Source organism: Anser anser (genome assembly GCF_964211835.1).
Source record: "Anser anser genome assembly, chromosome: 4".
NCBI lineage: Eukaryota > Metazoa > Chordata > Aves > Anseriformes > Anatidae > Anser > Anser anser.
Genome location: NC_139724.1, coordinates 43,025,596 through 43,051,007, shown reverse-complemented (window position 1 = coordinate 43,051,007; position 25,412 = coordinate 43,025,596). Strand labels below are relative to the sequence as shown.

General features: G+C 38.0%; 1 protein-coding gene across 1 annotated transcript in view; it reads right to left on the bottom strand.

The window, feature by feature from the left end:
• The window catches only part of LOC310899500 (uncharacterized protein), a 208,434-nt gene that overhangs the window by 169,816 nt on the left and 13,206 nt on the right, over positions 1–25,412 (bottom strand). Inside the window, exons 3-4 of the mRNA XM_083835898.1 lie at positions 19,516–19,588; positions 4,020–4,113 (exon numbers count right to left, since the gene is read on the bottom strand). Of these exons, the coding sequence (XP_083692024.1) occupies positions 4,020–4,113; positions 19,516–19,588 (167 nt within the window). The remainder of the gene's footprint in view (positions 1–4,019; positions 4,114–19,515; positions 19,589–25,412) is intronic.

The window sequence follows — 25,412 nt, the reverse complement described above, 5'->3', positions numbered from 1 at the left end:
GTCAGAAAATACTGGAAATTAATGAAAGGGAAGCAAAACTATTCCTTTGTATAAAGAGTGCTAAAGGACAGTAAGGATTATGCTAAAAGACAGAGAATGCCAATTAATAAATGATAAAAACAGGACTAATCAAATATAATTGAAAGGTGGAGTTTTGAAAGGAAGAACTTCATTTGTAGAAGTACTAAGTAAAAAGCATGAAATCTATAATACCATATAAATTTATTCTGGTCAGCAATCTATTTTAACAATGCCATATGACTCAGTAGTGGGATCATTCCTAAGATGTGGTTAAATATGTAAAATGTTATTATTTTAATATTAAATAAAATTATCATTACTTGCTTTCTCAGTTCTTTCTCTCACAAGGGCGGTCATAATCAATCAATACCCAAATTTGGCATGTGTCCGCATGGGACTTTATTATTTAATTCCACACTCATAAAATTCACAAAGAATAAACCTGATGAAGTACACATGCATTTTAATAAGCAAAAGGGACAAATGAATTCATTGTCTATTGAAGCAGTTTTATAATATCAAAACATATGCTGAACCAAGCTGCTAGCTATTAAAACAAATCATACAGGCTTTAATTACATCCAAATCTTCATTATTAAAGTAATAAAATGACCCTAAAATAAATATTATGGAAGTCATGTTGTCCCTACAAATGAACACAGCATGAGAGACTGATACAATAAAACACCCTAACATTAACGTGCTATATGTAACAGTGTGGTGTCCCACAGAGCCAAAACAACAAGACATAATTCTCACATAATTCTCATCTTCCATAGCTGTGAGCAAAATTATCCTCTCCTTTAAATTTGCCTTTGTTGGCCACGTCCACCAGATTTGCAGAATTCCCTAACACCAACAGGAACCACGGGTGCAGAATGGAAGGATCCTTGCCATCTGCAAGGAACAGACTGGTAATTCAGAGCACGGGGGCAGTGCAACCAGTTTGTTTAGACTTTCTGTGCACATCTGTCTTCCTGTCTGCACGCTCCCTACTTCTAAAAAATTTAGGTCAGTCTCCCAGGGAGGAGTAGGAGGGGAGGGTTATACACTCCGTGACTTTGGGGTGACGATCACTCACTTCCTGCTAGGTGCCGACTGCTTTCTAACTCCTTCTGGCCTCAACACCGACCGTACTTTATGCCACACACGGCAGCTGAGGTGAGCTTTCCTATGACGAGGTGATGGAGCTTCTGTGGGGCAGCACAATTCTGCTGGGCCCCATCTTGCACCCCCAGGGAAGGAGCATTTCTGAGGGTCCCTGGAGATCTCCAGCTCTGGGGCACGTCAAGACACAGAGATGTCAGAAGCCAGATGCTGCAATACAGGGCTGGGGACTAATTCAGCTTCATTGTGAAAACAGCACCAGTTTAAACAATAAATTTTGGCATTAGTGTGGCAGCAAATTACAATGGAGGAGTCATACTTGAGATTATCCATGCAAAGAACATTATTCATATGACATTCACATATGAGAATTTGGAGGGTCAGCCATAAGTGTTGTGGGTTTTTTGTTGTTGTTTTTTTGCCTTTTTTTTTTTCTGGGCAATTGCTGATCTCCAAATACACAATCTGATATTATTTCTTAAAATAATCTGCTATTTTAGAATACTTGATATGTGATCATGACATTTATGATCTGTTGCAGAGCCTACACTGAAGCAGGCAAAGCCTAGAAATATTTTAACCACAGTATTTGCTGCCATTTCCTACATCATCACATCACACATTGGTTCTGACAACAGAAGAAAGGATGACACGGGCACTGAAATAGTTGAATTTGAACAGAAGGCCACAGCTCTTATTTAACCATGTATTTTCCAGGGACTGAGGTAAAACAGATACAAGACTCTATTCCCCTCCTCTGTAGTTCAGACTGGGAGATATTCAAATCCTTTAATCCAATTCAAGGAGATGAGGACAACTCCTCAGCAGGGTCTCTCTACTATGCACTACTTATCTTTGACTGTTACCAGTCACCAAGGGAACCCCACTGCCTTTGAGTCTGACCTACCAAACACGAGCCTGAATATAACCTACCTCCTGAGCTGGTGCTTGCTCTGGAGGATACTCACCAGCGTCTCTATGTGTAAGCATGGCTCCCAGTGCTTTACAGGATATGCCACAGTCACATCAGCTCCTGTGCCTGCAGGTACTCCCCTGAATCTCCCTGTATGGAACAATCTCAACATTTTGCCAAAGCTCCCTGCTCAACCATCAGAGAAAAGCATCTATCACTCATCAAGCAAAGAGCATATCCTAATGTAGAAAATGTGTTCAGACCCTAGTAGAATGGGAAGCCATTTAGAGTTTCTGCAGGAAGTATCACAGTCTTAAATACTAATTATTTGAATTATGTTGAACTACAACTGAGACAGGTAGAACATTATGTATCCATTCTGGATCATTATTCTTCAGGTGTGTCTACTGGAAATATATTAACATATGAGAAAAGTGAAGGAGGGTGAGAGTAAAAATGTTACTGGCTGAATAACAGGCGAGGCAATTATCCAAGCAAAACTGAAAATTACTGTATGGTGATGGTCCCCAAACAACACACCAGGATACAGCTATGTTCTCTGTCTTTACTGTAATAGCAGAATGTTGATTTTATCTGTGTGAGAGTACATGTATATAAATCATTGAAAAAAAAAAAAGAAAAAGAAAAGTAGATTGCTACCTGCTCTAAAAGATGCCAAAATTCTTAAAAGCTGCATTGAAAATACAATGATTAAGCAAGGAGGGGCTAACTAAAATGTTTGAAGTTTTTAAATTCAAGAAATATTCAAAGACTGAATGTTTAACAGACCACTCTCATATTTGCATTCAGGTACATAAAATAACGACTCACAAAATTACTGAGCCCTGCCCTTTGCCCATCGAGATCTGATGTGTTTTTTTTTGTTGTTGTTTGGTTTTTTGTTTTGTTTGGTTTTTGTTTTTTTTGAAATTGCCTTTTTGGCCATGTAACATGATAAGATATTGATTTTTCACTTAGGTAAAATAAAATCATTCTATGAGATTCAAATATTGTATTTCAATATGTTTAAATTATCCTGCCTGACTTTGCAATGAAAGTAGAAGAGCTCACACGCTCAAGCACTCAAGCATCTCCCTTGTACAGTACTGGCTTTTGAAATTTTCTCTCAGCAGTAGCTGACCACATGAATGCTCTTAGTCCTTTTCTGTGTAAAGTCAAAATAGTTACCTCAAACCACAGGTGACCACTTACACTAATAAGGCAACTTAACAAGCTATTACTTCTCTTTAATTACCAAATTCTGTGCCCATGTTTCTGTATGCTTGTAATTATTTCATCCACCAATTTCTAACCTGTATGACAGAGGAAGAACAAGTTCAGCAGTATTATCTGGCATTCCTCTGGCTCTAAGGTCAACAAAAAGTTCAGTATGCCAGTCAGTGAGCTAAAGCTCAAGACTGGATGCTAGCAAAGGCTGTGTGTATATAACCAGAGCACATAGTAGAAGCGCCTTTGTAAAAGTCAGCTTACCAAAATTGAAATGTGCAAATTAATTCCCATGTGGGGAGTTAGCAGGGAGTAGCAAGGGTACTGTAAATTCACACTGTTGTTCACTGCACATTCACTTTTTTTCATGTAGAAAAGTCTAATTGAGTGCAATCTTAGAACATATATAATCTAATGGTTATGGCACTCTCCTAGAAGGGGAGATATCAGATTTCAGCTGGGGACTGTAACATTGGTCTCCTCCTTCCATGTGACTGTTCCAAAATGCTAAAATATAAACCGTCTTTGTGTGAAATTTAGTCATGCTTTGCATATGCCTGCCAGATGAAACCTTGAGGTGGGGTGCGTGAAGTACCTAAGCTGTACACTGAGAGTCCTGTACAGACTTAGGCACAAATTAGAGGCAGCTGCATTCAACTTAGGTGTCTGTGTACATATCTAGTAATATAAATATATAGAGATACTTTGGGGACTTCCCTAGAAAGCTTTGGTACATAAATGCATTACATACCTCTGAGGGTAGGCAAAACTGAATTTTTCCATATATGAGTACATGTAACCACTGAATCCATCGTCATACTTAATTTCCTTTAGGAATCGTCCATCTATTGAGGAATATACAAAACATCTTTAAATATTATTTTGTACCTGATGCCTTTCTCACTATTGTGAGGTTACAAAACACTGTTCTTCGCACTGGGAATATGCAGCACTGGGACAGAACAGATGGTAACTTCTGGTGAATGCCTGTTACCTAGCCTTTTACGGACACAAGTATGCACAAGTATTCTTTATATTTTAACTTTCAAAAAAGCAAATGGTCATATAAAAATAAATATGTTTGCCTTACTTTCACTTTAGAGACACTTTTAAAAGATGACTGACTAGTACATTAACTTCAGGCCTTTGTTACCTTTTTATTTTTCAAAGTATTAACAACATTTAGATGTTTAGGGTATTTTTCATTTTAACTTCTAAGTAATATTTTGTAACACTATAATTGCAGAAAGTCATTCTGGTTCTCTTTCCATTCATTTCACTTGGGAGCTTAGTAAAAATTAATTATTCTCAAGTTTAATGTATCAATACTGCCCAACATTTTATCCTTTGGAGAAATGACTTCAGAAAGGTCTTAGCAGCTATAAGACATATTCTTTTAGCACATAACTTCTCTGATTCAGATTCAAGTTGGGATTAATCAATTTTAACCAGCTACTTTATAGGCATGATGTGAGAAACTCTAACATTTATTTGGAGTACTACTACTATTTTTCCCCCTTCACAGCCTACTTTCACAGTAAAGCAAAGTATACCATTTCAGACACAAAAAAAAAATATTACTCACTTCCTTCTCATCACTCTTAATTGGGATCAAGTGGTTTTAGGTCAATCACTTTGGTCAAGAAAATTTATGAAAAATACAGGCCTGTTTATACATCGTAGAGGTAATTAATATTTCTTACAGATAGTCATTATCAAAAACTTCCATTCCTTGTCCCTCACTGAATCATTGTGAGCAAATTCCATGGATGAAATTAATACACAGATCATAATATTGATTTCCCTCTACTTTCTGGTGTAACACTCAATGTAACTAACAGCTCAGCATCACTAGTTTACTAATCACTAAACACATATAACAGAAAGTTTATTTTCTAAATTTGTACAATTTGACCAGATGGTAATCTTGTCCTGACCAACGCGTCCTCTGAATTGATTTTAATATCTGTAAATAATGACATGATTCCTGAATTAGGTGATCAATAAAAGCTGATTCTGAAACTTTCTTTTTAATCTCACTTCTGTCTTACTGAATGTGGAACTCAATGATTCAAAGGAGACTTTAACAAATGCCTCTTCAGTCTTAGTTACTCGTCTACCTGGAACCTGCTTTGGCAGGGGGTTGGACCCAACGATCTTTCGAGGTCCCTTCCAACCCCTACAATTCTGTGATTCTACATTAATTATCCAGCAACTGCTTTCCCACAGGCAGTGAACAGCATATATTAAGTTGTGCAAATACTAACTACAGAACTACGTAATAAATCCTGGGTTTGCTTATCAGTTTAGCAAACAGAAATCACTGGACAAAAATTTTTGGACTTTCTTCTGCCTTGTGGTAAAATATAGGTTTACTTTTTTCAATTTAAAAATTAATTTTTTTAAAAATTATACATTTATTTCCTCAAACAAAGTTAGCATTTTTTTCTCACCCTTCCAATTTAGACCTCTAACTGAAGTTCCTACTTAAGAAGGCGGGTCACCCTAAGGTCCGTATAGAGTCAATAGCAAAAGACATACTATTGCAGAGACTACTGTGAGTAGAAATGTACCTCAGATAATCTGAAACATCATCTGGGAATCTATTTTTCACCACTGACTACAAAAAACCTGCTCACCTAGATCTTTAAACCAGGTGCCTCAGATTAGGTGGTGTGAACAAGCCCCTTCAGAAGAATTAATTATTTCAGCCAGGTTAATTACAATGTTATTTCTGTTTTGTCAAGAAGCTCCAGTACCTCTACAACGTTCCTCTCAGTTCAGACATATTTTTCCCATACCATCCAAGACTTACTCAATATAGTTACATATAGCCAGACAATTTCAGTCAGTCAGTAGAGACATGAAGAATTTGAAGTTAAATTCTGCAAAGATGGTCTGTGTGCCAAGCATGCTCTAGCCCAGCACAGCTCATAGCACCTGAATTGCACCCTCTCCATGCCAGGACTGCGAGAGAAAAAGTAAAGAGACTCTGGGACAGATGTGGGAGAGAAAACAAAAGTTTGAGAGAGGATACAGACTGGAAGGAGGAGGTACATAACTGTGACAGAATAGACTCTCTTTCTGGACCCCAAGACTGTGCAATCACACCATTTTGAGTAAATAGCTGTGAAACCCAAGGGCAAAATGCGTACTTCCATTCCCCTCTAGTGGCAGGTATACTGAAAAAAAATCACCCATCAGTTAGTACTTTACTGCTGTGATGCTCAAGGTAACACAGTAACCTAAAGTTTTAAAACCTGCCAGTGACATAGCATTTTCATTATCCCTTCCTCCCTCCCTAGTTTGTAACATTAAAAAAAAAAAGTACATTATAAAGTACATTATACAGATGTTTAATATGCAAAGTCAAGCACAGATAAATTAGAAAATTAAGTTTGCATTTTAATACCTAGCCAAGAGCATTTCTAGGGAAATACACAATGTAATAATATATGTACATTTTCCAAAGAACTATCATCTACTTAGCTCCATACTGGTTGATTCTCACTGAATGCACAGATAATTAGCACTGCAATCGCATAACATATACTGGGAAATTGCCATTTGGCGTTCTGGCACTATCCATTCTGTGCAATTATACCTTTAATTTGCATGTTAACAAATGTCAAAGTATGCCTTCTGCTGTGACTTGCTTTCCATTTTTTGTGATAAAATGTGTTTCTCTGTGTATGCATTTCCTGCATTACACCAACATAATGATTCACCTCTAGAAGTCCTAAAAATTGAAGTTAATTTTACTATATTTATTACAGAAAGAGAGATTCCTGTAATACACAGATTGGCATTATGCTAGGAACTAAACAAGTCTGTGATACAAGACAAAGTCAGAAGATCTTCTCTTTGTTCAGTGCCTACCAAAAGAAAAAATTCTGTCCAAAAGAGCCTTAAAATGGTTGCCAGATCAATAGGTAAGAGGTGACCAGGAAATTAAATGTTAGGCAAGATGAGAAGAGGTGCCCAAAAAAGCCAGTGGTAACACTGAGAAGATAGCCCAGAAATCATTCCGTGGTTGTTCAGTGACCCATTCCCTGAACTGCACTTTTCTTCTAAGCTATGCCTTGTAGTCCTCCAGTATTTATATAGGATTTATGTAGTTCTTGACCATTTATACTAGCAAGACTTCCTGGAAAATCACTGAGAAAAGGAAAAAAAAAATGCATGCTTCACACCAGCAGCTAACTTTGTTGGATTATAAAGCAAAAGATTAACAGAAAGTATGGTGTGATCAGACTAGTCTAGCAGGTAGATAGAAGATTAAAGCCACCAAAAAACAGACATTGAAAATTAATATGTATGTCTAAATCAAAGCTAGTGTAGCATACAGACAGAAAAAATAATAAAGCAAAACAACTCCAAAAAACAAACAGCAACAAAAAAACTAAAAACAAACAACAACAAAAACTGAAATAATTATTAGATCTCCCAATTAAAGCATTATCACTCCTCATCTGGGTTTCAGTTGCTGCAAACAAAGGAAAGAAAAATCATATCAGATCCTGCACATTCTAGAAAACAGTACTTCAATGTGTTGTGTTGTTTTCTTCTAATTCCAAATCCTACATTCAGAAATGTGATTGCTCAAGTGAAAACTGCAGTAGAAGAGAAACTATTCTGCTTAATGTATGTTCGTTTTTCTGTGCAGTACTGTGATGACTTTATTGAGACCGGATGGAGCACTTCAAAGTGAATTAATTTTTGGTTTGGAGTTTTGTGCATCTTCCAAATAGTAGTAGATACTTAAAGTGAATTTAAATACTTGTCAACACTAAAACTTATTAAGTGTTGGCACTCTATATACGACCCAGTTTGAAATTCAAACCAAAGCAGTCATGATTTGGGTCACTTGACAAAACCTACAAAAGACAAGCTCATCTTAATAGCTTCAATAGGATCTATTACATTTTTTTTTAATATTGTTTATAGAAACACATCAGAGGGACATACTGTAAAAGTTAACAGATCTTATTTAATCTGTTCCCTTTATCCTTAATTGTTTTTATCTTGAATTTCATTCTAGATTTCCGACAACCTTGCCTTCACAGAATTATGTTTGCTCATGTTTTGGATCCCAGAAACCTTTTTGAAGCAATATTTCACACTTGTGAACAGTAAGTTTTCTATTTAAAAGACTTCTTTTCACTAAGCATACAAAAACAGTGACAAAGACTACCTGAAGCTGCAGCTAGTTAAAAGGTCCAACTAAGCAGACTGATTTGTTACATTTATACTGTTAAGTCAACTGTGTGAGAGTTTAAAAGGTAAATGTGGTAAACAGTTTGAAAAGCCTGAAAGCACCAAATGTCAATTTATTATTCTTTATTTTCTTTTAAGAAAAGCCAATGTTAAGGAATCTTTTTTTTTTTTTTTTTCTGAAACTCTATGGCATGCTTCCATTTGCACTGTAGGGAAACTTCTCTGCTTTTTAATTGCATGCTCATAAAGTTTTAATTAGCAAAGTTTTAAAAACATGACAATCATGCTGCTGAAAATCAGCCACAGTTCTGATTTACAAGTCTGCAAAGGATTACTTGGTAGCAATCAGGATAGATCGCAGTGCTTAAGCCCAGAAAACTCTAATATGGTACAAACACGAGCAAATGATGGAGTAATTGTCCTTGATAGCACAACTAAGAAGATGTTTAGAAGCAAACCAAAGAGAAGTTGACAGTACCTGTCTTTTTATCTATGGCAAATAGTTTGTGAGTACATCAAACCTGCATATGAAATTCTGAAGCACTGTTTCATTTTTAGTAAATGCAGGTGCTGCTCACAAAACCTGGGAAAGTCACTTCCAGTGTAGATCATCATCAGCTCTGAGGACACTCAAATCTGTCGTGACATAAAGGAACTGTGGAAGGACAGTGAGTATAAGTTATGACACAGCCTAAAAGAAAATATTATTTTTAGTTCACTGTTAAAATCAGCAAAATTGTTAAAGCCTAGAAATGTTACTGAAGATACCTGACTAGAAGAGTATTTTATTTGTTTGCCTGTTTTTTAACTACCTTGTTTGTCTGATGGGAGTGAGCTTTCCTTTTATTATCTAAATAAACTGAATCATTAACTACCAGACGGGAATAGACGAGAATTGGGATGGAGTTGTAAAACCTGTTATAATTTTACATTGCAAGACAACTTTCATAAATGCAATAAAAAAAAAAACAGTTCACATTCTCATTATTTATCAATCCAAAAAACTCAGAGCCCTTATGTTTAGTACGTAACTGTTCTTTTTTTCTTTCTTCTCTAAAAGGCAGATTCAGACTGACTAACTTTGCTCTTATCAAACTAAATGTGAAGTACTTATGTAGAGGCCTATTTTGAATTTACACATATAAACTTCCATAAGCACACATTTCATGAACACAAACACTAATTTAGCTCTGTGTAAATCTCTTCATGGTTTATTTTGTAATTGACTTTCCAAGAGTAAAAATTTCCGGGGGGGGGGGGGGGGGGGGGGGTAAGAAAACTGCCAATCTGCAAGCCTCATAGTCTGAAGTGTGTTAGGCAGCTGTGGTGGGCTGACAGTGGCCAGCTGCCAGACACCCACAAGCCACTCTTCTCCCTCCCACTCTTCAAACAAGGCAGAAAGTGAGATTAAAAAAAAAAAAAAGTTTGTGGGTCAAGATGGAGGTCACCCACCAAGTATTGTTTGGGGCAAAACAAACTTGACTTGGGGAGATACATTCAATTTATTGTCAATTAAAATAGGTTTGGATGGTGAGAAAGGCAAAATTAAAACACCACTTTTGCCCACACCGTTTTTGGGGTTTGCCATCAGCCGGTAACAGCTCTCCTCCGCAGCTCCTTCCTCTCACACTTTCCCCTGCTCCAGGCCTGGAGCAGCTTCGGCCTAGAGCAGTTTCTTCCTGACAGGCCACAGTTCCTCTCAGTCTGTATCCACCCACTCCACAGTGGTCCTCCCCACAAGCTTCAGAGCAACTTCTGTTCCAGCTGCCTGGGGCACCTCTTCCCCATCTTACTCCACTGGCCAGGGTGCTCCCCCTGCTGTTTCTTTTTTCACCTCCTCCTCTGCCTGTGCATCATTTTCTGCCTTTTCTTCAGCACTTATTCCCAGAGGCGCCACCATCATGGCTGCTGGGCCCACCAGTGCCCTGCGGTGGGGCTGCTGGAGCTGGCTGTGTCTGGTACAGGGCCTCTCCGCACAGGGGCCATGGCAGCAGCCCCCCACCAAAACCCTGACACCTGCACTCCGTAAAGCAGCATGGGTAAACCTCCTAAGTGCCCAATTAGTCAAAAACTTTGGAGGATTTGGCAGAAACTGGACCACTGAACGTGCAGGCCAGCTCTGTGTAGTGCCACGCATGAGCCACCCAAGCATCAAACACACATGTAGTAAAGGACAGTATGCTGCTTAATGCAAGCACTTCTCAAAGTATGACTTGTCCCAGCTTCTCTTTCTGGCCATTATGAAAACATGTCACCATCATCAGAAGAAGCAAAGCATACTTGAGACATGAAAACACGACACTTCTGTGCCGAAAAAGAAACAGCCACCACCTCCATTCCTCAAAAAAAACCTATGTGTGAATACAGGAATATTCATCAAGTACACCTTTTCCCATCTGGGAAAATATAAAGAACAGAGATTTAGGGGGAAAAAATTAGAAAGGGGTACAAGCAAAAAACATCTTTTCTTTGCTCTGACACCTCAGAAAATAAAATCTTTTACATTTGATTTAATTGAAGCGTAACTGCAGTAAAGAAATAATGCATTTTCCGGTCATCCTAATGGACTGGCTAACCATGCAGGCCCAAAAGGAATTATAGCATTATATAATGGAGTTGGGCTTAAATTGAATAATATTCATAGTCACTAAGTACACGAGTAACTTCCCAGAACATGTACACAATATGTAAGGTTAAATGCTGTCATCCTGACTGAGAGCTCAGAGTTACTCACTGCATCAAAGCAACAGCAAAAGAGACATATATTTGTGTAAATCTCTCTCTGTTGTGATACCTGTGACAGTAAGGGCCCCTCCTGGATATCAGCATGACAGAAAGGCCAGAGCTGGAGGAAATGAAATCGCAACCATGCAGGGACCACAGTGCTATCTTGAAGTCTTCCTCACACAGCAACACGCTTTGCTGTGGTGTTGGCTACTGCTGCTGGTAATCAGTTCAAGTCTTGCACCTCAGGAAAGAAGCCTATTCCTAAACCAACCAATTTACTTTTCGCTTAAAACAATTCTAGGTTACCAGTCTAGAGGTGGATTATTCTACCCACATAGGTACAGACACACACACACCAAAAAAAAAGAGAGAGAACCAGCATGACAAAGGAAATTCTCAATTTTCTCAATTATATATAAATATATATCACCAACCATGCAGTTGGTGATCACCCATATATATATTCTGGGCACCACAATACAAAAAGGACATGAAACTGTTGGAGAGTGTCCAGAGGAGGGCTATGAAGATGGTGAAGGGCCTAGAGGGGAAGACTTATGGGGAGTGGCTGAAGTTACTTGGCCTGTTCAGCCTGGAAAAGAGGAGGCTGAGGGGAGACCTCATCGCGGCCTACAGCTTCCTTATGAGGGGGAGTGGAGGGGCAGGTGCCAATCTATTCTCTTTAGTGACCAGTGATAGGACCCACAGGAATGGTGTCAAGCTGTGACATGGGAGGTTCACGCTGGATATCAGGAAGAGGTTCTTCACTGAGAGGGTGGTTGCGCAGTGGAACAGGCTCCCCAGGGAAGTAGTCACTGCACCAAGCCTGTCAGAGTTTAAGAAACATTTGGACTGTGCACTTAGTCATATGGTCTGAATTTTTGGGTAGACCTGTGTGGTGTCAGGAGTTGGACTCGATGATCCATATGGGTCCCTTCCAACTCAGGATATTCTATGATTCTATGAGTATTTTTCCCAATTATTCATTTGGCCATTAAAAAAAAAAAAAAAATCAGCAGCTGTAGGACCAGGTTTTCATCTGTAGTGAGAAAAACTTTAATGTACCTAGAAAGTCAGTGAAACATTCAATGCATAAAATGCCCCAGCCACTCTCTCCTTCCAGCCCTTTGGGCTTCCACAAACTCCTGCCCATCCTATAACCAAATTCCTGCAGCCCTGAACAAGCTCTCTGCCCAAGCTTTGGTAATATTTATTATAATTAGGTATTCCTCCTTCATTGGGGTATCAAAAACAGGTCTACAACTACCGCTGAAGAATAAATGCAAGAACAAAACCAAGGACAACAACTAAGTGTAGCCACAAATTCAAAGAAAGCACAGCAATTCTAGAAGTGCTACAGTAGGTCTAATACCTAACCATGCACGTTAAATTCAGCAAATAGGTTAATACAAATTCTAAATGCATTAAACTATTAGTCTTTCCAGTGGTTACACTTGTAAATATTTTACAAGTAATGGTAAATACTGCTTTCAACACCTAACAGAGACAGAAACTGGTTTCTGTCAATACTAACTTCAGTGGCAACAATACCATTTAACTTCATATCTGCCCATTATACCTTTAAGTTTGATCATAAAACTTATGATTGATATTAAATACAGTTAGGTCTGATTAAATTCCTAATCACATGGTATTAAATTTTGATTGTTGCTAAAGGTTTACTTTACAACGACATGCTACCACAGTCAGATAAAATAAACGTTCAATTTTACAGTCAGATTTGAGAATGTTATTTCTTGAACTAAAATTTAAGATCCTTAATGTTTCTAAAGAATTATTTGAAATCAAGAAGGAGCTATATCTCAGCAAATTCACAGGCAGTATCGCTCCCAGCGATATTGTTACAAGAAATTCAAAATCTCATTAGAAAGCATTTGCAGAGCTATTTGGATTCTAGCCTCAAATGAAAACAGCTAGATAAATGGAATGTGGATTTAAGCATTTTTTGTCATCTATACTCTTTTACAGATAGTCTCTATTCACACTAAAATGATTAGGCTGAGCAATGATCATCTTAATTCTACATTAGCAGTAATTCTCATCTGGTTTAAGCATTACTTTTTGGCTAAGCTCACTGAAGTCTATAGATGTTTTACGACAAATCACAAAGAAAGAGTTAATTATATATTTCAGTTTTGAAGGTTCTGTTCAAAGCCTTAAACAGAGCTAACATGCTTGCAATCTAACAGACATATATATCTTTAAATTAAATGCAAAGTAACATTTTCTGAAAATAGTACATTTTTAAAAAAGAAGGATAATATTATATGTCAGGGTTAGTATCCAGAACAATAAAGTAACTGAGATCAAACATGCTTCAAGGATATTTATATTCCCTGAAAATTGTGTTTTAGATAAGTGTTCAAATAAATATTTAAGAAACACACTACCTTTACTGTCTTCTGATTTTCTTTTTCTTCTTTTAGTCATCAACATTAAGCTACTATTGCAAGATCATAGACATAGCACTCCAGCTCCCGTTTGATTCATATGTATACATAAAGCAGGCCAGTTCCTGAGGAGCTTTATTTAAGGCTAACTGGATAAAGTCCCAGAAGGAAAATGAATGAATCAAATGATAGCTGAAGTCTTGTGATCTTGTTTATGACAACTATGGTCTTGGACAAGTAGCTTGGTGATAGAAAGCAAAAAATGTCATAAATGCATATGTGTAAGTATTCCATCTAGCATTTATCTGTAAATGCCATTATCTTAAAAAATGTAACAAAACAAAAATCCCCTCAGGTTTATTCTTTAATCCTGTTTGATCTCTATTACCATACACACACGCACACAAATGGAAAGAAAGTGAGAGAAAAGATTTATGCCATATTAACAGCATTACATTCCACTTTAGGAAGTGAGAAAAGCATTGTAAATGTTGTCTTGCAAAATTGAAAGAACCCTGTATTTGAGTTAAATAGATAAGCGCTTATTTGCTCTTAAATGAAGAAAATTATTGTTGTAATTAGACATAAAAAGGTGTTTCCATTTGGTTTAAGATCTATTAAGATCTACTCTCAGTTTGAGGGAGTTCAAAGCAACCACCAGTTTCCTCACCAAACATAGGCAAAATTTGTTTTTTGGACAGATTTGTGTATTTTGAGGCCAGAAGTACCATTTTGATTATCTAGTCTTATTTCCTGTATAACATCACATACTTCCTGTACAGACCCTCACCAAGTGATTTCTTCACTAAGCCTTTATTTTCTGATTTTACTTGACCATATGGTTTATAGAACAACCAACCTTAATTCATTCTATGTTGACAGGTTTTTATGCTAGCTTATGTAGAAAAGGGACCAACTGACTTCTGTAAGTACCAGAAAGGAAATGAGATGGCTGTTACAAGTGACTAGCAAATGTACCTTAGAGCTTTACATTTTCCTGTTTCTGAAACTGCCAATTCATTCTCAGTTTATCTTCTGCTACCTCTTTAAAGTCTAATTAGAGCTAAGTCTTTCAATATTTACAGCAAGATAAGTTTCAAGATCCTCTAAGAATACACACACCAGAGGCACACTCCTATTTCAAAGAACTTGTAGAAGATTTGATCAAATTATTTTCATTAATATTCTCATTAACATGAAGAATGGATAGAATTATCCTTGTCATTTGAAAATGCAGCGAGACACTCCACAGACTTAGAATTGCTTTTCCATTCCTTTGCCCGCGTCAAATTAGCAACCGAGTACTTAGTACTAAATCTAATCTTTTTCTGCTTAAAAGATCAGGGCATTCCAACAAGACTGAGGGCACCTTGTCCCTGAAACCAGGGCAAGAGGTGACCTGAATCTGTGCCTGAATTTCCTGGGCTATCAGTCAACAGAGAAATGATGACGTTGGCAAGGTCACAGACTCCATTTACCTTTTTCTCTATCACAAAGGTATCTGAGTAACTCTTCAAGGTGAGCATCGTTTCTGATGCATAGCTTACCTGACAGAAAAACACTACAAACAGGACAATTAGCAGAGATTTCCTGTATCTCCAACATTAAAAAGAATTCATTCAATTTCCTGGTGCCGAGGAGTTCAGCGGAGCTGATTTATTGAACCACTGTTTAAAAACAGATTGATACCCCAAGTCCCACAACTGACCTCTTGTTCAGGAACATCTGGTCCAACAAAGACACAAAAAAGTTTTCTACACCCATAGATAGTAAATCTATTACCCATAATGGTAAATGGAAGCCAATAATATAAAAGTATGGCACACAGCGTAAGTAATGATGCGTTTTACTGAATTTACAGATACCTTATGACACATATGGTTCCAGGGTCTTCTTTCCTAGGGTGTCACCATCTGCCTAACATTAATGATGAAGACTCATTCTGGGTCCTACTTCCACATACAAAACATTTTTTACTCTAGGGATCAGGTCCTTATGCTTGGATTACATCATCATCTGTTGGCCCTCCAACAGTGGTGATAAAAAATCCTTTGACAGCTACAGGCTAATCTGCAACTCAGCAATGACTGCAACTCTGATATTAACAGTTGTCAGTTTATAAAACAAGGATTATCAAGTCAATCCCTTCTTTAATCTCTTGGATTACTGCTCTGTTTATTTTTTTCTGTGTGTCATTGAAGAGAAGTTTTATCAAGATAAACTGAACTCACTTCATGCACGTCTACTAATTTGGCCTCATTTTACTTTATGTTTTGTACATTATGACTTGCTGGAGAACAAACAATAGAAAACATAACAGCACTTCTGTACTTGACATAAAACAAGTACGGCTCGTGCTCCACAAATGTCAAAAGTGACCAGAACAACACAGCAAACACTCTGATGTCTGGCACCTAAACCCTCTGTGACATTCCTATGCAAGAAAATGGGTAGGAAACATGGAATGGGAAAAAGAACATGTACTGTACTGAGAAGAGCACCGTCTCAATTTGTCACTCAGCAGGAAAATATCCAGAATGGACCTACAGTAGTTCTGAGGAAGGTCCTTCTACTTGGACTCCCAGCATGAAGCATCTCTTTGAGATGCCTGTTTCACTCTGACAACTAAGGAGTAGTCTTGATACCCCCTCATTTACTGAGTAACCTAGTGCTCACAAGATGTATGTAGGAAATGGTAGACTGGGATTAATTTTCCTCCACAGCTGTACATTTCTCGCTTCCCAGGAGAGCACCTTACTGCATGACTGCATGGGAAGGAAGGGGAGTTAACTGCTTCAGCTCTCCAATCTTGCCTCTGAGAATTCAAGGCTCATTTTCAAGAGGGGAAACCTGAACAGAAGCTTAGAGAACAGTATTTTGTTGGAGACAGACCTGAAGCATTTTGAAAAAAAACTTTTACTAACGGGAGCCTTTCAGAGATCTCATGTGTAGGAAAACCCGCTCTGGGGACTCAGCTCAGATATGTGCACAAAGTAGGCACAGAGACATCCAGCACACTCAAGTTCAGGCAACTGACAAAGTATAACTAATCAGCTGTAGGCTTTTGGGAGCTACAGGATCCTGTTTTCCTCAAAAGCCTGTTTTGAAATCAAATGTTTCTGCCATTGTGTTGTAGTAAGGCTAGGTTTGATCATTAGACATGAAAGAATCTAGAATTAATTCTCTGTTGTCTAATAGGGCATCTCTTGTCCTGTCACTGATGGATTTTTCAGTGGATAACCTCTCATTCTGTTTATTCCTCCATACAGATTCTTTGATATTTGGCTGAGTTATTCCTGAATATTCCCATCAAGAGCAGCATTAAAGAAATCTCTCTGCTATGTTAGGTCTCATCTACATTTTGTTTGGGATAGTTTTCTCTTTAGGTCCCTCATTCTCTGTTAAATGTGAGTAATTGGTTCAAAAGTCTAGGCACTCTTGCTTCTTTGTTGTTTTTTTGGGGGGAGACCTACTAAGAGACATTCAGCAAGTGACCCTTAAAAAAAAAAAAAAAAAAAAAACCAAAGCTGTACTTTCTTAGGAAATTAAGCTGAAAAGTAAGAAACCTATTAAAACAGCTATCTCCCAAATCAAGTGCTAGGCTAACAGGTGCTTTCCAAGTGACAGCTTTTGATCTCAATTCCTGCCTTCTTAGGAGTTACTAATCACACATGATTTAGTCCTGTCTGTAAGCAAACTTTCAAACACTGACTAGGTTACACCACTGCCTGGTAACCATGACATGCAATTCCAAACTGCTTTTTCTCTGCCCCGACATCTCTTTTTCTCTCACTGTTATTTAGCAGATGCTTTTTTTTTTTTTTAACTTATTTCTGAAAATGATCTTATCTTCCATTGTTTCTCTCCTATTTTTCTATCAGCAGAGTGTTTTTTCTTTCTCATTCTCTCAAAATTTTGAGATAATTCTTCCTCTATCTGCCTCCCCTATCCCTTTACCCAAGCAGCTTTGTTTTGGGACAGCAAGGGGCTAGTGTCACTTCAGTTCATATTTTAAAGCCTTGTTCACTCTCCTCCTGCATGAGTGCAACAGCAATAAGTAGCACTATCAATCCATACTAAGCTCTCTACTGGATTTACTTTTATTGTTGAAGACTACAGTTGAAAATAGGAGCTTCAAGAGTCACTCCTTGATGAGTAACTGATGCACGTTTAGTTGAGCTAGTGTAGTGTTTTTGTTTTATGGTTCAGTTGTGTTTTCATAAGACTGGAGGAAGGATCTAATTAATGTACTGAATATCAGTTCCAGCTGCAATATGCATTTTTTCTGTGACTTAGCATTTTCTGTGCTGTGATGTATTTATGGTTGGAAAAATAAATGATTATTTTAAAGAATGATTAGCTCTGAAGCATAAAGAAACATAAGAAAGAAGCTTGCCACATTTGGTAGGTTGAGCAGAAACAAAGGAGAGACTGGGGAATGTAAAACTGTTGCTTACAGGAAAGAGGATATTAGTTTTGCAACATGAAAACTGGTAGATTTTTCAGAATGGAATTCAAAACATAGCAAGTTCCAGTAGGATTCCTCAACAGCTAAAGAAAGTACGTAGCTCTTCTGTTATTAGTAATTTCCTCAGTTGTATTTAATTTCAAATTATACAAACTGAAAAACTGTTCCAGTTGACCCAAGCATACAGCTAATATATGTGGGGAGTCTCATATTGTTTGCATTAGAAGGTGAAATTGGCAATGGCATCAGACATCTCTTTGATGCGATCCCACTTAAGTTAAAATAAATGTGCATGAAGTTCTGTCTTCTCCCAGCTCTGCACGGATCCATCAGGAAGAGATGGGGGATGTTTGCTTATACTTCCAAGACTCTTTCCGTGAGATTTTGTACCCAAAATGCTACCCAGCATGCTCACTGTCTCTGGCCACCTCTCTCACATGTGCTACTTTTTCTCTAAAGGAAGAAGCAAGTCCAAGCATTTGTTTGGCTTTCTTTCAACTGCTACACAGGCCCCTCTACGTACTTCTCTGCAGTTCTTTTTCATTCTCTGTTTGTCTCTTTCTTGTATATACACACTCCTCCACTACAAAAATTCTCTGTACATGTACTCAGATCCCAGGGGAAATTTCAGACTCCATTCTTATGGTGGCGTCACATGTGGCCTGGTGCTCTGGGCATTCGCAGAATACAAAGGCGCTGCCTAAGCAAGAGCAAGGTAAACTGCTTCTGACATTTTGCTAAATGACCTCTCATGCTTATCAGCTCCAACGAGATATCCTGCAACTCCCAACATAACAGAAAGATTTAGTTAAATATAAGAGTAATATGGAGAAATCTGATCATCATTTTTACAGAATTCTCTTATCTCATTGCAAAGCTTAATCAATTACAAAAGTGTTAATAAGTGTTCTGCTTCACTTTATAGTGATAAACTGAATAATGCTGAAGAAGTGCTCAGATATTGCAACAAGGCAAAAGCAATACATAAATAAAACAGGTATCTCCACAAATGAGTTAAACAGAGGTCTTAAGAGGAATTTTGCAGTTTTTCTTAGTGCAAAAGTGACATTTTCCTTAAAGACCACAGTTGAATCACTGGCTTACAAAAGGAAATAAATTAGTTCAGGTAGAATACAATCTATACCACAGAGGAAATTAATTCTGAAAATAACTTACAATTAATTTAAAAAAAAAAATGAAAAAGAAAAAGAAACAGAAGCTGCATAATGGAAGTGTACTGAGTGACTTGGGGCTGGCCACCTTCAGGAGCTATAGTGATCATTCATGGTTGGCTCAGATAGGTGTTTCAAAGCAAAACTGAAGCACTGAACCTTATCTGGATAAACTTTATTGGTCATACCACCTGTGGGTGCCAAATTTCCAGTGGTGCAGGACAAAGAAAAAAGAAACAGCCACATACTCACAGGAAAGGCAACAGCTGGGATTTGATTCAGAGATGATCCAGGCAGGTAAGAGGAACACAACTTCAACTGCTACCTGGTAGAAACAGAGAAAAAGAAACACATCCAGAGATGGGGAATGTCAGAGGGAATATGAAGCTGAAAACTTTCTGAAGTGCAAAGAACGTAGCCAATTTTCAGACTTTCTCACTGTACCTTTATACTTTTCTCCCAGTATGTTTCTCTCTTTGCCCACGCTTGCCGGACAAGCTGCAGTGGTACAGATGATGGTTCATGTAACCGTGCCTCTTAGAAACCAATTGGAGCTCAGCAAGGTGAGTGACAATTACTTCTGCTGCTGCACCATGCGCTTCTTGAAATTTCAAACCTTCCACCTCTCTCCAAGTTTTCCCAGCTCCCACGGACACCCGAGGACATTTTGCCCAACCAAAACAGTTTAGACTGTCTGCTAACATCCTGAGTTTTCATCAGGGACACATCCTCTTTTCCTCCCAGTTGCAACCCACATAACTCACCTGCATCTTTCCAGAACAATCTGGCAAATGCTTTCCGACTTTCTGGTCGGATCATTTATATACAGATTGGCTCTAACACAAGTCTGGCTGATTTAAGAATACTTTCTTCTCTCAGTTCATCTTCTGCCTACTCAGCAACTTAGAAGTACTGCCTTGCTAGACCCTCTTACTAGTTCTGGGCCTTGTCGAGCCACTTACATTAGCATCAGCCAAAGTCTCTTCCACAGATCTTAATGTTTTCAGTTATGCTGTCAGATTAACCGTTTCCTCTAAATGCGTGTATCTTTGACTTATTAGGGTCGCTATTGCCTCCGCAGCATTGAAGTCTCTCTTTATAATTACCAACCTAAATAAAATTATAAAATTTCAGCTTCATATTTCAGTTGTTCAATTTTTGGCAATTTTTCTCACACTTCTACGCTTAAAAAATACATACACTAAGCAAGAAAATATGAGTCTAAATAAAACTAGATGCTTGAGAGGTCAGCCGGCCAGCAGACTAGCAGAAAATCAAAGATGGGAGAAGCAACAGAATTTGGTGTCAGTAAGCCTCAAGACCAACTTTAACAACTTTCAGTAAAAAATAAATAAATAAATAAATAAATAAATAAAAGCAAACAAAAACAAAAAACAGAGATGTTTTCCAAAAAAAAATTCCTGAAAAAAATCAGCTCTTACAAAAGAAATTAAACTTAAAAGTCACCTCTGAAGAAGTAACCTACATACTAAGATATGAACTCTACTTAGCATCTATTACTCTTCCTACATCATGAATTCACTCATAAAAAGCACTAAGTCAACATCCTGAACTTATACCTTTCTTATTTAGAGAGAAAAGAGTACTAGGATCCTGAAATTGAAGATACAGCAAACAGAGGAGCTGGGACAAAGGAGAAAGAGTGGCATTCAGGGACTCCACTAAGCTCTGTATGAATCTTTCCTATTCCCACATAGGCTAGGCAAAGAAGGAATGTTCTTTAACTTGCACTCGGTGCTGTGTTTTGCAAGGGTAGGCACACTTAGCTGTGACTAGGCAGCCTGCCTTTCCCTGCCACAGCCACCCAGGCCAATGGGAGCAGCAGTACAGGGTGCTGCTGCCCAAACCCTCCAACTCCAGATTACCTGGCATCTGGGACTCACCTGCATAGCCAAACAATTCTGCATCACCTACAACTCTGAGGCAGCAAATTTCAGCAGAGTTTTGTACCAAAGGGTCTGTAGAAAGCAGACAACATGCTCTGGGGAAGTACAGTCAGGGCCATCAAACCCAAAACTAGAATACCGAGTGCTATTGCACAAATACCACTGGGAGGGCACCTGCTTATGTTCAGTTAGACTGTGGCACTGCATAAACACTGCCTTCAGCCCACTCTTAACTTAATTCAGCTAAATAGTGAGCTTTGCTGCATTTGGTCCCGTTTCTAGGAAAACTAACACCATGTTTACAAAAACAAGGTAATTTAAAATACTTCTCCATTTGGTTATTTGCTGACTTCACATCATTTCCAAGGAGACCATCTGAAAACTAGCCAATAGCTTCTGGCATTTAAGAGGGAGGCCATACTCAGTTTATATGGGTCAGCTCTGCCCTCAGATATGTGGCTTTCATTTCAGTGAGACTCCTGCACCATACACTACCATCCAAGAACAAAATTCATTAAGCCCTGTGTCCAATTATTGGTTCTATTAATATGTGCTGAATTACCTATCTGATTTCTAATATGTTATGCCTGTACAGAAAATGGGGACGAAAGTCACTGTCAGCTACTTCTCTGTGAGAGAAAAAAAAAAAAAGGAAAAAAATCCCCTCCCTTTAAGACAGTTATATTCCAGTGCAAATGAGAACTAAATCTGACCCTTACTGTTTGTGCACAGTGGAGCTTGTTATGATGAGAATAGCAGTCCTGTGATTGCCACTCTGAGTCATATTTTGAATAATTTTATTGGTGGTCTGGTTGTTTTCTATAAAGATGAGACCACATCTGGTCAAGTGTGCAGTCAGTCAGTTCAGGGCTTCTATTCCCAAATGAATATTGCAAAATTCAGACACTTTACTGACCGGTTTCTTTTTTTATAGATACTGGATGTACAGATTTAAATAGTGTATACCTCCCAGAAGCTGTTCCTATCTTAGACCATCTGGGTAAAGAGAGTATCATTTACACCACATAAAACTGTGACATCTGGAAAGAAAAAGGCCAGTCTGATAAGATCACACATATGAGCAGGACTACCCAGCTTTTAATCAGCATTTGTGGGTTTTTGTTTTTTTGTTTTGGTTTTGTTTTGTTTTGTTGGTGATTTGGTTCATTTTTTTTCCCCAAGTGCTTCTGCATTTTATTTATTTATTTATTTATTTTAATAGTGGAGTTGAAGTTAGCGAGTGTTTGTTTTAAACAAAAGTTGAAACGGAGACAAATAAATAATTTTCAACAACAACAAAAAAGCATCTTCAATTCATATTGCAACCACCCTAACTAAACTTTTTAGTATGATGAAGAACCATACAAGTATTTATTTAGAAATTAAAAAACTATGTAAGGTAAATCTGTAGTTTAGCTATAGCTAGAGCTTATAGTTTATAGGAGAAAGAACAGATGTTGTCTGATTGAAAGACAAATGAGAAGTTTAATATAGCACAAAGTTAACAGTAAAATATTTGAAGATGTTTTACTTTCACCTACCTAAAGCTTAAGTGGACTTTCATTTCCAGTAGATTCTCCTGGACTTAAAAGCAGAGCTTTCCTCAGAATTGATCTAACGCGTGGAAGCACAAATTTGACTTTACACCAGTTCAGGTCATCTGGCCTAGCACAAATGAGAACCTTGGGGCTCACCAATGGTTTCACACTTAATAGGGGGTTTTAATGTTTGTGGTTTTGGTAGATAATCATCTCCCTTCACATTCAGCACTAATAAACGCTATCCACGAGGTCATATCATAATGACCATTTAGGCTCCTACTTTCTAAGATTTATGTATTTCTTACAGAAATGTAAAGTTAAACATTAAAATTGCACTGCGCTACCAACATGATTAAATTTTCCAAAAAACACATAGTAAATACGGCTCTTCTTTCCACAATAACTTCACACATACATTCACTTCTTATTTATCAATCCAAGTACAATCATTTTCAGCTGGCCTTATTTCCCATCTTTATTTGAGATGACTCATTTCATGCACAACCAAACATCTCATCATGCCCGTGTCCAGCATCATCTCTCTGCAGTCAGACCAAATAGACAGTAATACAGAAACCAAGCTAATTCATGCGTCTCCTAGGGAGCTGCATTAAAAGGACCAACATTAATGAAGCAAGTATCTCCAAAGGTTCCCAGGTTATATAAAATCACAGCCCTCACCTGCATTCAGCAGATCTGTACTCCCACTGTGATCCAGCCGAATTCCTAATTCTGTATTGTTTCCTCACATGAAACCAAGGCACTTTCTTTAAGATAGTGTTCCCAGGAAGGCTGTATGAATACATGGAGCGTAGCTGGCCCTAGCTGTTGTGTGCGATGAACTTCCTTACCTGGCCCAGATTCAGCACAGCACTTAAGTTCTTACCTTCTTTTTTTAGGCTCCTCTTTTTCCAATAAAATGAACTAAAAGGAGCATAAGTACTTTGTTGAGTCTAATTTTTCACATTTAAAAGTCAGCACAAAAAAAGTAAAGTCTACTACGTTGAGATTCCATTCCCTAAACAAAAGCCCCCACTACATCTGGGTTGCTGAAAGACATTTAAAATGTCTGCACAGGACCTACAGGAGACCCAAGCTCTTCTGGAACTGCAGTTGGAGACCCTGCAAAATACTCTAGAGTATCTCAAATGGTAAGAGTGTATAGACAGACGAGTTTCATTTCCGTTGTGTTTGCTGCTGGAGGAAATTATTACATTTTCACCTCTCCAGATTGCCTCTTTTCAGCCATCCTCACTTCTAAACATGGATTTCTTCTTATTCTTTTTCATCTGGGAATACCAGGTTAAGTGCTATATAACTTCATAAAATCAACAACGGTTCTTGTATTTCCCAACACAACTCTGCTATATTGTCTCCTTGTATATAATACTGGGCAGATTTCTCATGTACGGCAAGCTGTCATCTCTTTTCTCCCACACTTTTTTCTGGAATTGTCTCTCAAATGTTAAAAATACCTACTCAGCTATGCTAACCTTTGTTCCCCCTTATCTGATGACAAGTACTGTACCCGCAACCTGGCAGGAAATGCCACCATGTCCCTCATTTTGTTTCCACTCCTACTCAGTATCTAACTTAATTCAATACATTGTAATGAAAATCAGAATTCTGAATTAATTAGGTTTATTGGAAATCTATTTTAGGTTTCTGGTGCCTGATTCACCTCATTGAGGCCTCCTTCTTAAACCATTTAAGGGCATGAATAACCCAAGTAAATAGTCTCACTGACATCAGTTAAACATATAAACACACATCTAGCTACACACAGCCTGAATCAAGATAGGAATTTAGGAACCTATCTATCACAGAGATATACAGAAAACCTGCATCTAATCCTTGAAGTGCCTACATTCTTACCAATAAAGTCTTACCAATAAAGTCTTATCTGACCAAAAGCCTGCACCAACCATTGGTAAGTTACTTAAGACCCTCCAGGCAGCGGCTCAGAGGTACACAAGCTTCCCCCCAACGGCAGCTACACAGTCACAGCACCTGACACTGAATCAAAAAGGCAATAGGAGATTTATGACAGACCTCAACGGGGGCAGCAGCCCGCCTGCAGCAAGGCGGGCTGCATGCTTCTGTGGAGGGACTCAATTTGCTGTGTGTGTTTAGGTTGCGTATCTCTTCTATTAAACACAAGTTTAACGCTGACTCCTGTTTGCACAACAATGGTTAAACTGGTCCACAATCACTTCTTAAACATCCTGTCCAAGATATCAGGTTTTATTAACAAAGAAAACTAATTTCACTGACAGATCAAAGTTGACTGTGGCTTCTTTGCAGCAGTTAAAATTATTTGAAAGCAGGAATATTTCTTCCAGTTGGGAAAAGCAAGACCAAGCTGTACCCGAGTTTTCAAATATTTTCTTTAAATAAAGGCACAAATAAATTTTTCCTCAGAGAGTCTAGAATAATTATTTTTGAGAGTGAACCAAATACACAATCATTGTGAAAAGACCTGGTTCGTTATCAGACTTAGCACTGCCTGCTCATAAAGAGGCAGCCTTTTAATCTAACTTGGTTTAATGTATGCTGTGAGTTCGAATGAGCAACTCAAAATGGCTCGTTTGCACCCTCCCTTCCCTGTTCATGAGATTAATCCTGTAGAAAACAGTTTCTTCAATGGTTTTTGTTATTTGAACTTCAGTTAGCAATATTTCTCATAAATGTTGCAATTTCT